Source organism: Neopelma chrysocephalum, unplaced genomic scaffold, assembly GCF_003984885.1.
Source record: "Neopelma chrysocephalum unplaced genomic scaffold, ASM398488v2 Primary Assembly neopelma1_347, whole genome shotgun sequence".
Taxonomy (NCBI): Eukaryota; Metazoa; Chordata; class Aves; order Passeriformes; family Pipridae; genus Neopelma; species Neopelma chrysocephalum.
The window spans coordinates 734,150-746,261 of NW_020898011.1; the positions used below are offsets into that span (position 1 = coordinate 734,150).

Genomic DNA, 12,112 nt, shown 5'->3' on the forward strand with positions numbered 1-12,112 from the left:
ACTTTGTCTATTGCTCTCACAGAGATGCTTGATAATACTGTTGGCCATATTTATATTGATATTTCATATTTTTTGGACTTGATGATCCTTGTGGGTGCCTTCCAACTCAGGATCTGCTATGATTCTAACTGCTCCAACACCACTTCTTTTTTCTTTTAAGCTAAAACTTAATTATTCCTTATGAAGAGTTTGAAATACATTTTAAAAACTTTGAAATGCATCTTAAAAAGTTTGAAATGCATTTTAAAATATTTACCTCTGTATTAAAAAAAAATCAGCATGACAGTACTTTATATTTAGTTTCCATGATGCTCTTAGATCTATGTGCAGTTCTGTGTGGGAATATTTGGGATGCTCAGCCTTAAGGGAAAATCATTTCTGCCAGAGTCACTTTGCTGACTGGTCACAGCACTCCAGGTCTGCCCTTAGTGCAGGAGGCTCTGGCTTTGAACAATGATGTGTTAAACTGAAAATGGTCATGCAAAGCCCCAACCTGATTAATTGGACCTCACTTTAAAAAGTAGTACAGGAAGACTGAGTATTAAAAAGTGATTTTGTTACTGTTTAATATAGTAATGCCTTTATATGGAGAGGAAAGTACAAGGGCAAGTAGTGAAAGGTCAAGGGAAATGGCTTTAAGCCGAAAGAGGATAGATTTAACTTGGATATTAGGAAGAGATTCTTGGCTGTGAGGGTGGTGAGGCCCTGGCACAGGTTGCCCAGAGAAGCTGTGGCTGCCTGATCCCTGGAAGTGTCCAAGGCCAGGTTGGATGGGGCTTGGAGCAACCTGGGCTAGTGGAAGGTGTCCCTGTCCATGGCAATGGGTTGGAATGGGATTGTCCTTAAAGTCTCTTCCAACCCAATTCATTCTATGATTCCATGATATGTCCGACTCTCCATCAGAGCTGGGTGCAGGATGATGGGCTTGGAGTTTGGACTCAATCAACTCTGTTTTCCTTTTTCAGGATCACCCAGCGCTGCTGCAGTTTGTAATTCAAGCTGAAGGCAAACATCTGGTCATCGATTTGGAGAGGAATGAGTGAGTACTGTACCCTTGCTGCGTGTTTGCTTTGTACTCGGGTCTCTCAAGGAGGGTTATAATTTTTAAAATTGATGGTTTAAAATTAACCTGGGGCCAATTTTGCTACTGGTCCATTATAAACGGTCCCCTAACAAGAGAGTTTTGTTCCAGTTTGGAGTAAGTGTGTTTGCACATTGCTGATAGAGCAAGAATCTCTATGGTTGTCTGCATTTATGTGGGGCTGAAAATGGACATGTTGCCTCTCAGTGTTTTCCTGTGTATTTGATTTGGATTCGTCCTCCTTTCCTGTGGTTAGACCTTTTATTTATAGCAATGTGGAAAATCCTACAGTCTTTGGAATTCTTTTTGGAGGACTCATCCCTCCTAAGGCTGCCTGCAACCATGTTTTGCTCCATGCAGTACCCATGGGCATCTGCTCGAGGAAGATGAGTCAAGAATTTGGGCTTAACCCTGCTGGAATTTTAAACAGGAGCCCTCTGGGTTTGCTGGCAAGGGGCTGATGATGGGATGTTTGTGCTGTTCATGAGGCCTGTGACCAAAGCTGAGCTCGAGCCCTTGTTTGTGTGCACCTTCTTCCATGTGCTCTTGACAACTCCCCTCATGAGCTGAAGTTTTCAGAGGGGGATACCAGGGATGCTGTAGGCCCCCAGCAGAGTTTTTAAAGGGATATAGAACCATCCAGAAGTGAAGTCACTCCTCTGGAAGTCCATGACAAATGGAAAAAGTCATCAAAGTCTTAGTCTACCCCTCAACTGTTCAACTGCTTCTCCTCAAAGAAAATCTCCAGGGTATATTGTGGGAATCCAGAGCAGGACAATGACGTGCTGTTTGTCAAAAGGAAAACCAAAGATCACTCCCAACCTAGGGAAAGCTTTTTATAAAAGTTCCCAAGACTCTGTGTGTTCTGTAGGTTTCCCTGCTGGGGAATAAGAGCAACAAAGGTATTTTTTTAGTGTGATACAGAGACCATAGATGTAAGTGATGCAGTTTATGTGTTAAGGGGAAGGAATGTGCCTGTGAAAGCAAATGTCCAGGGGAGGCCAAGCCTGTGCTGCCTTGGGCTGGTGATGGACAACTTCAGTGGAAAACAACAGGGCACCTCTTTAGTCCTCTGTAGTAAAAAAAGGTTTTTTATTTCCAGTAATTTGGATGAACTGTAACATCACCCAGCTGTGATAAATTCCAGTTCACTTTATTATCTGACATCAAGCCCAAATCTTGAGCTTTCTTTCTATTATTTTTAATGCTCCCTAGTTGGTCAGAACCTGTCCTTGAAGGGTGTGTGGATCCCCCCTACACAGGTTGCTCTGTTCCAGTAACTAGAGGAAGATTTAATTCCTTTAGTAAACAGAGGTTTAACTTTATATTCTCTTAATCTTTGTCAAAGGGTGTGCCTTCCTTCAGGAATGGGAAGTATGCAGCAATTGAGGAAACTATTTACATTCCATGTCAGCGATTAAAAGAACATAAAACTGCCAATACAGGCCTTGCTGAACATACCAAACTCCCTTGTACCTGTAATAAAGTCAGATTTAGAAGATTGTAAGATGCAATCTCCACCTCTTTAATGTAGGATGTGAAAGTGCAGTAAATCACCTCTGTGGGTTCTGTCTGACTAACTGGAGTTGCAGATGTTGAGATCTGCTCGAGAGCTACAGTGATGTTTATCAGGGAATATTTTTTAGTTTACCTAGGGTAAACTGGGATTATTTTTTTCAGTTTAAAGGGGTGTCCACCAGAAGATTTGCATTCTGGAAGAGTTGTGTATGGTGTTGACAACATGAGGTTTCTCAGCAGGAGCTTCTAGGTAGTGTTGTAGGGTGGTACAATTAGTCTTGCCTGTGGTTGGCATTTGTAACACACGAGACAGTTTGTAGATGCCAAACCGCAGAAGAGGTTGGTTATGGTCTTGCAAAACCATTTCTCCCTTTTCTCCAGCATTCCTGGCTTTGATTTTCAGGAGGAGTAACACCCTGAGTGTTGCAAGTCCCTGCAGAAGTTTTTTCGGGGTGTGTGTGTGTAGGTCAATTTGTTACCTGTTTCTGTAAATAACACCATGCATTGGCCTGCAGAACTGGTCTGTGCTCCCAAGGAAAACAATTCCAAGCCCTCTGTGCTTGTCTGTGGAAGTTGGTGGTTGTGTTTTTTCTGCCTGTAACGCTGGTTTTGGGCACGTTGTCACTGGCACAAAATGACAAGTGGTGGCAGAGGAGGTGAGGCCGTGGGGGCTTGAAACAACCAGCATGGGCACACTGCTTATTCCAGAGGGTCTGCAGGGTGAGGGAGTGAGAAATAACGCCCAGGAGAGAAATGAAAATGTATTTCTGCAGAGCAAACACGGGGAATAACAACTGGTGGCAGCAGGTCAGACTGGACCTCTAGGAGGTTATGGACTCCGGGGGAGTGAGAAGGTCATCACATACCTGGGGAAGGGAGAAGTGTTTCAATTCCTGCTTCCTGGGAATGTCCAAGGCTGCAGATGTGCACACAGACCCTGTCTTCTCCAGCCTGCTCCATCTTCCTGGTGTTGGCGTGGAACATGCAGCTCAAAGCATTGCTGCTGAGCAGTGGAGTGGCCATTAAATCAGCAGCAGGTAGGAGTAGAGACATAAACACAAACACCTTTCCTTGAGTAATAAGTAGCCACAAATATAAAGCTCTGATACTTGTGCTGTTATTTTATAATGCTTTCATGTAAAGCATGTTATTTATTCCTTGGAGAATGGTGGAAGTGGAGGTGGATGGGACCCCTAAATTACATAATTTATGCATCAGGTCATGCAAAAAAAAAACCTGGATGTGACTTTCCATGGTTAGGAGGAACAGCTGCTTTGAGTAGTCTTGACATTAAACTCCATTTATTGAAAACCTTGGAGATTTTTCCAAGCCTTGAGTTATATTTCAAAACATGATTCAGATGCATTAGGCAACCCCAAGTGGGGAGCAATGTGTTAAACCATCTGTTATCTGTGGAAAAATTTAATGTCAGTTTGGTGTTTTCTGATATTTAGACTCAGCAAGATGTGTTCATATGTCCTGGGCAGGATGTTCTTAGTTAGTTCTGGAAGAGTTATTGGTACCTGACTTCACAGCTTGGGGGTTGAAATCTTCTGGATGGCTTGCAGCTGTTAAAATTACTTTTGTGTATATTCATTAAATACTTTAGTGATTAATTTCCAGGCACTGCCCATCCGTAATTGCAAAACCAAAATTATTTGTGGCGAATTCAATTTGTCAAGGGCAGAGAAGCTGCGAGTTCACGTTGGAAGTACATTTCTTACTATGATTTAGTTGCAAAAGATGATTGCACTCTTGAGAACCTTAAGCTCTGTAGTACCTTAAATGTTTTAGAAACACTTGTCATATGGAGAGATTTCCAGAATCAGCAAATCATCGATCAGCTGCAAAATAAACCACTTTTCAGAGCAGCTGACTGTGCTGGTGTGCATTACATCAGTAATACTGATGCTCTGCTGTTGTGCAAGGGACAGTATTATATGCACATATAAATTCCTTTGAAGCTGATTGCAGCGTTTGGGTCTTGGAGGAGAGCAGGCTCATGATTGTGTCGGTGAAACAGAACCCACGTAAGATTAGATCTGAGCTGGAGAGTGGAACAGTATGTGGCTACTGGATGTTTTTCTGGGACTGGAAACATTTTACACCCTGTCAGGAATAGGTCTGTATACAGCAAAGTACTTAAGTGTTCTTTTAACTTTAAACATATGAGTAATCCAGGTAAAGTCAGTGGAATTACTGATTTTCAAAATTAATTTCATGCTTAAATGATTTGCTGACAAAGGTCATAATTATGAATGTCAAAGAAATATAACTCTGAACAGATGTTAGAGAGCTTTTTCAGTGCTGACTCCTGTATGTACCTGAGTCTGCAGCAGATGAAGATAAAAAGCTGAGATAAGTGGAGGGCATGTCAGGGTGAGTGTGGAGGTGGGATGGCTTTGCCCTGAAGACATCCACAACATTCCAGGTGTGTCCTGGACAGTTCCCTCCTGGTGGGACTTGTCCAGCTCTGCAGAGGGAGCAGTGAGGGTGAGGTCAGTGTGATTGTGGCTGATGAGCCCCTGGCAGTGACCATGGGAACATGGAAATGGAAAGAAAAAGCTTGAATATTTTAGAGAAGCTGACTTCACTATTCATTTCCCCATAACTTTATGCTCCTTTTTGTCAGGTTTATAGCACACCCTTAACAAAGCAATATAAAAAAGGCAGTATAGAAAGTTAGATTGCTGCTTTTTAGTCCCTCAGTAAAAATTCTTCTGTTTTATCAGGAGGCAAAATCCACCTCAGGCTATGGTATAAACCTCAATCTTATCGTATAAATCCCTCTGAATGTCAGAGATCTCCCGAGGTTTAGATCATCTCTGACTGTCCCCCTTGCACATTTACAACTTCTTCATGGAGACACAGTGCCCAGGATGTATTGGGATGGAATGGCCCAGTGTTGGGGGTCACTTTAGAACCTCACCTCCAGGACTGAGGAGGCTCCAGCAGCATTTCCCTGGCTGAAAAGCAGGCAAGAGCCATCTTAATGCATGGTGCTGGTGTGACCTGTTCCAATGAGGCTTTAGCATTCAGAAATATTTTATATTCTTTTCGTGGTTAGAAGAAAAGAAGTCGTTCTCTCTTCTTTTCCGCCTGATCTTTGTGAATAGGAGCCCTGATTGGTGTTCAAGTGACATTGGAGCTGGATTAATTTAACAGGGAAACAACCCATTTCCAGTGCCAAAGAAAATAGCTGACGAGATTTGTTAATGAATTGACTTGCTTATGTAGAATCAATGGCTTTGAAATAGTGATAGAGGAAACAAATCTAAACAAACAAATCCCAAATAGAGAGCTGGGACCTGTCAGAATATACTTACTATTATAATTCTGTGCTGTAGCTTTGCCAAAAAACTGTGACCTCAGCCTGTTTTATCTGCAAGTGCTGGAGCTGGCAGCTGTACTGCAGCATTTCGGAGTGAGCTGACAGTTGGGATTTCACTGTAATTGAAGTAAAAGTTTCACTTTAATGGAAGTAAGAGTTTTTCCTTTCTGCAATGGCAACAGTCAAATGGTCTAAATCACAGTGAAATGTGAGAGTTCAGCTACCACTGCTACAGGAATGATCAGTCTGTGGCTCTAAGGGTGCAGGTATTTCCCACATTTTTGTGGTCTAAGGATGGCATATTTAGGGTGGGCATTAAGTACCAAGATTAGTTGTATGATTGAGCATTAGGAAATGTGTGGTTGAGGCTACCTTTGGCTGTGCCATTTTGGAGCTGTGTGTGGAAGTGAAAGGGTTCAGCTCCATCAGGAGATAAACTGCTGCTTTCTTGGTCTGTTTTGTTCTCTCCTTAGAATCACAGAATCATAGAAAGGCTTGGGTTGAAAGGGACCTTAAAGATCATCGAGTTCCAACCCCCATAAACATAAAGAGTTCCGACTCCTTACATAAATACACCAAGAGAAAGGAACAATGACAGAAGATATTTATATCCTGGTATAAGATGCTGGAAGTGGAGAGAATAAAAAGACTGGAATTTGTATTTCCGAGACCTTCTTGTGGCTGAATGTCGTAATCTCTAACATGGTCAAGCTTCTTCTCTTCCCATGCCCCATAAAACAGTGGGACAGTGGGGCTGTGCCAAGTCCCCTGGAGAGAAGAGAGGGCTGTGTCCTACTCACAGCCCAAACCCTGGCTCTGGGGGCATTTGTGGGGTCAGGAGAGCCAGTGCTGCTCTGTAGCCTGGGTGTGTGTAAAGGACTGAGGGAATGATGCTCTTTCTTGATGGAGAAACTGAAATGTGAGAAGTTCAGACATTTCTGTGTGTTCCACAGGACTACAGGCCTTGTTCCCATAGCAAAAAAATTAGTCCGATGGATAGGACAGGTCCTGTTTTCTCTGCACGAGTGTTTTCCTGAGTTTCCAGAGCTTCATCAGTTGACAGCTTTGAAGCAAGTTAACACAAGGTTTTGCTTGTTCACTGTCTGTCAGTAGGAGCAATCCTAGAGCTGGTCCTTCCAATTAAAGATATAACAATAATAGCGAGGCAGATACTTGCTGGTGCAATCAATTTAATAAAGAATTAGTGTGCTTTAGGTTTTGCTCTCTGAATATATTGAAGCAGTAGAATATGATATTTTTCAGAACTGTGTTTTAATCTCCCTTTGCACTGCAGAATGTGAGGTTTTCAGCATTTCACTTTGACATGGCTCAGCAGAGAGGCTGGGAGGAGAGCTGGCTATCAGGAAACAGGAATCCGTGCTCCCTCTGTGAGCAGGCTGAGGTCAGCCCATCTTGAACATAATGAGCACACAGACAAAATGCAATCATCTAGGAGCTTAAATTAATAGCTAAGGGGGAGACAAGAGATAAAAACAACTTCCTGGAAACCTTGTAATCTGCTGATACTCCAAGTCCAGCCCACGTGGCGCGGGAGCATCGCGTGTCCAAGGTCATCCCGCAGGTTGGCAGGGGAAGGACGGGTGGGTCCAACTGGACCCAGCTTTGCTGACAAACCTCCCGAGGGTTCCTCATGTGTTCCTGATATCTGCTCCTTGGGCAAGTTTCAGAAGCCTTCTGCTTGTTGGTTTGTTGTTTGTTTTGTTTTTTTTTTTAATTTGTTCTGACAGGAACAAGCAGCGTTTCAGTAGCAGTGTAGGGGAAATACCCAATTCTGCTCTGCACAGTTGGTGCCCTGGCACTGCCCAGGTTGTTTGATCTCCTTTTCACAACACATGTAAAGATATCAGGCCAAAACCAAGAGAATTCTCCTACTTTTCAGAAACATTTGTGAATATTGCTTTTCTGCCTGGGAAGCTGAGCAGCATCTCCACGAGGCACAGGGCTGGGCACAGCACATGCATCCCCAAGGCAGAAATTACACATCTAAGAGGGAGAGAACACCTTATTGTTTCCTTTAAACACCTCTGTGATGGACTTTCTATAGGTCAGATTACTGCAGTTCTTGGCACCTGTTTGTGTTATAGTTCATTCAATGCTGCATTCAGCTCTGGGGTACTGAGAACAAGGGCATGGTCCTGTTGGAGCAAGTCCAGAGAAGGCCATGAAGATGATTAGAGGGATAGAACACCTCTCCTATGAGGAAAGACTGAGACAGTAGGGACTGTTCAGCCTGGAGAAGAGAAGGCTCCAGGGAAACCTTAGGGCCCCTTCCAGTGCCTAAAGGGGCTCCAGGAGAGCTGGAGAGGGACTTTGGTCGAGGGCCTGGAGGGACAGGACAAGGGGAAATGGCTTCCCACTGCCAGAGGGCAGGGTTGGATGGGATATTGGGAAGGAATTGTTGGGTGTGAGGGTGGGGAGGCCCTGGCACAGGTTTGCCCAGAGAAGCTGTGGCTGCCCCATCCCTGGAAGTGTCCAAGGCCAGGTTGGACAGGGCTTGGAGTAACCTGGTCTAGTGGAAGTTGTCCCTGCCCATGACAAGGGGTTGGAATTGGATGAGCTTTAAGGTCCCTTCCCACCCAAACCTTTCCATGAGTCTATGGTTCAAGTAATTGAACTTCCTGAGTTTGGATGGCAGAAGGGACATGACAACAGCAGGAGAAGGAGAATCACCTGTGTCCTGGCAATATGTGTCCATGTCAGAACAAACTGGGAAAAAAAATCACAACAGTAGGGGAAAAAAAAAAAGGCATGATGCAAGTATTTGAAGTCCTTTTGATCTTCGTATTTTTTCAGATACTGAAAATTCATGTCCTCAAGTTTTTTTCTGCTCTGTCACAAGTTTAAAAAACCCAACAAACCAACCAAAACCAAACCAAATCAAAAGCAAACCCCTGATAATATTGTCACAGTTATGCTTAAATCCTTAGGTTTGGCAGCTTTGCCGTGCTGTGGTCATGGAGTTTAGAAAAATGAAAGTCAAGAAGATTTTTTTTCTTCCCCACACACTCTGTCCCACGTGATTTGTATTTTGAGGTCCTGGGGAGATGGTTTTACATTCCCAAAACCTTAAAAGAACAAAGATTTATGAAGAACTGAGTGTAGGAATTTTTTTAAGGAGCTAGGGAGAAACAAGTCATCCTGTTCTCATGAAGAGTTCATACCTTAGTTTCCTTTAAAAATCTCAGTCAAGTGAGTGCAGGAACTTCCACAAAAATTTCGGTTTAATCTGTCTCTCTTTCCCCCTTTTTCTTTTCCTTTCTTCCTTCTTTATTTTTTCTTCTTTATTTTCTCTCCTTTTTTTTTTTTTTTAATCTTTTTCAGAACTCCTTTGGGAGGGATTTCCAGGTGTACATGAATTCCCATAGGCACCGTCAGCATTTTAAGTTTCTTTTCTGCCAGGGACGCAGTTGAGGTGGTTGCTGTGCACAGACCCCCCCTCTCCAAAAATGTCGGGGTCCTCCTTTCACTAAGTCCATGGAAGGAAGGGGGAAAGCAGGAGAGAGAAGTGTCAGCAAAGAGTGTGATTCCTGGATGTTTCTTTGGGCACGACACCACTGATGTAACGGTTTCTTTTCCATTTTTTGAGCGCGGCGTGTGTGACTCAGGCAGCAGGCATGTCTGCAGAGCTGCCTGCTGCAACAGCTGTGCCTCTGCAGCCACTCAGGCAAGCTCTGCCTCTTGAAAAAATAAAAAAAGGGAAAGAAAAGGATAGACTCAGACTGAAAAAAAAAATAATTAAGATATAAAGAGAGAAAAAGCCGGATGACAGGTACGTAAGGACAAGAATCTCCTGTGTAGGGCTGAATTCGGAGGAGAAGCAGATCCTTTCCTGGATGTTAAATTTGAGAGTCTTTCCAGAAAGTGTCAGTTCCTTTCCAAGTGACAGAGCAGTTTCTCAGGGCTGCAGAGGGTGGCAGAAAGCTCTGCTGGACAAACCCATCCCCTCCTGTGGAGCACAGTGGGCCAGGAGGTGCTGAGCTGTGTCCAGGCCAGGTCACCTCCCACCACCCGGAGGGGAAGGAGGGATCGCAGTATTTCTTTATTTCGTTACCCTCCAACAGAGCCTCGAGGATGAATTTGTTCACATTTAGAAGATGAAAAGCAGGGTACGAGCACTGAGTTATCAGCCAAGAGGGCTGATGCAAAAAGCAGAGTCTATATGAAGGGCCTGAGTGGGGAGGAAATACATATATGGAAACATAAGCTTGGCAATAGGGCACTTTTTTCCCTCTTCTTTGATGTCTGGCCTCAGTAATCCAGACAGATTCCTTCAAGAAATTGGTCCAATTTATTCCTGGGCTTTTATCTTACTACCTGCTACTTGTTCATTTGAAGGAGCTGTGAAAAAAGTCGAGTACCTGGCTGGTGTGGAAATGTACTTTTAGTATGAATAAGGTAATTTGAGCACGCTGTAATGTTCCCCTGAAATGGGACTGTTCTTGGCAGTCTCTGCTTCCCCAGTCCTCCTGGGATGGGAGCAGAGCCTGCCTGTTCCTTCATCTGACCCACATATCTGCACTTTCTGTGTTGCTCAGTCCAGGAAAAGCACATTGTCCTCCTCCTATCTGATGCTCTTGCTTTCCCCAAGGAAAAAAAAAGAGTTATGTTCAGTCAGGGCTCAGTTTCAATGCAGTCTTTATCATGTTACATATTTTATCTGCCTAGCATATTCTGTAGCGCTTAGGTATGAAAAGGTCATGTTTTATAACAGTTTTTCTGTGCTCTGATCAAAATACGTAAAGTTTTGGCTTCAGAAAAGTTGCATATGACATTTAGAAATAAAGTAAAGCAAGATTCCTCACCAAATTAATCAGAAATACAGATACACAACCCGCTCTGACTTCAGGGGAATGGTTGCCCATTTACATGAGAAGTGAATTTTTTACATGTAATTGTTAGTTTTATTCTGGATGTTACATAAATTAAAAAAACACAAAAAAACCCCAAAAAACCAAACAAAACCCAAAACCAAACCAAACAAACAAAAAAAATCAAAACAAGAAAACAACTGAAGGGAATTAGGAAACGGAAGTAGAGATATTTTTGCAACTTCGCATTTGCTCCATCTCTGAAAACCATGGAAATAACAGTTTTCTTCACATTACATACAGCCCCTCGTATATAGCTTAGAATTTTTGTCTGCTATGACTTGTGGTTTACAGGCAGATTCTGCCTTTTCTCCTCAACACTGGTCTCTGCTTGCCCTCTGTGCTCTCCACCTCCCTTCCCCTCCCAAGCGACAGGTAAACCAAATTCCACATTACCCCAGCCATCCCCCAAAATCGTTTTTCCCTGCTCTAATTGAACTCTGAGGCAGTAAATGCCTTATCAGTTTTGAAAAAAGCAGGCTGGATAATTCCAAGCAGATGTCTCCCTTTCTTAAATCACAACATCAGTTATTTCTTGGTCAGTCTTGATTAGCTGATTCTTACATAATGAGAAACTCTAGTTAATGGCCACTTCTCTGTGGGTTGAACATGCTGAAAAGAACAACTTTGCCCCCAGAGAACAAGAGGCTGATGAGCCAGTAAAATCAGGCTAAATGGAATGAGTCTTCATTGTGAGTCATTAGAAGAGATGACGCTCTGGCTCACAGATGAAATATCTTTGATGAAGACCAGTTGTAAAAGCACAACTTAGTGCTTAATAAATGTAATGGGGTGACTCATAAATCCAATGTACACATTTGTTTCTCTCCAATACGTGTCAAGTCCAGTGCAGCCCCATTTCCTGTGTGAGATGTGTCCCCTGGCTGGAAATGGGCTTTAAAGAGACGCTCTTACAGTCACTGTGTGAAAGATGACTGTGCCATAAGTTGGCAGAGGGCTCAAAATGAAAATAAGAGTGTTCAACCCCCTTGCATGTGGCTGAAAAATGAGCGAGCATCACATGGTGCCTGTAGGTGTATCATAATTTGATTAGATTTGAAACTAATCTAGTTGGAGATTGGGTAGGTGGAAGCTACAGCAGTTTAACAAGTTCCACAGACCCCTTTAATAGCTTGGGCAGTTGTAGCTGGATAAATAAAAATCTGATCTATGAAACGGGAGGGATTTGGAATGCTACACAAGGAGTAAAATGTGAAGTATCTCTCTTACCTCTACATAAGCAGCAAAACTCCCAAATACAAAATAAAAAAAATCACAATATTAGTTGGGTTA

General features: G+C 43.1%; 1 protein-coding gene across 1 annotated transcript in view; it reads left to right on the forward strand.

Annotated features, from left to right (window-relative positions):
* The window catches only part of ADAM12 (ADAM metallopeptidase domain 12), a 183,426-nt gene that overhangs the window by 46,366 nt on the left and 124,948 nt on the right, over positions 1-12,112 (forward strand). Inside the window, exon 3 of the mRNA XM_027705707.1 lies at positions 966-1,039. Coding sequence (XP_027561508.1) covers positions 966-1,039 — 74 coding nt within the window. The remainder of the gene's footprint in view (positions 1-965; positions 1,040-12,112) is intronic.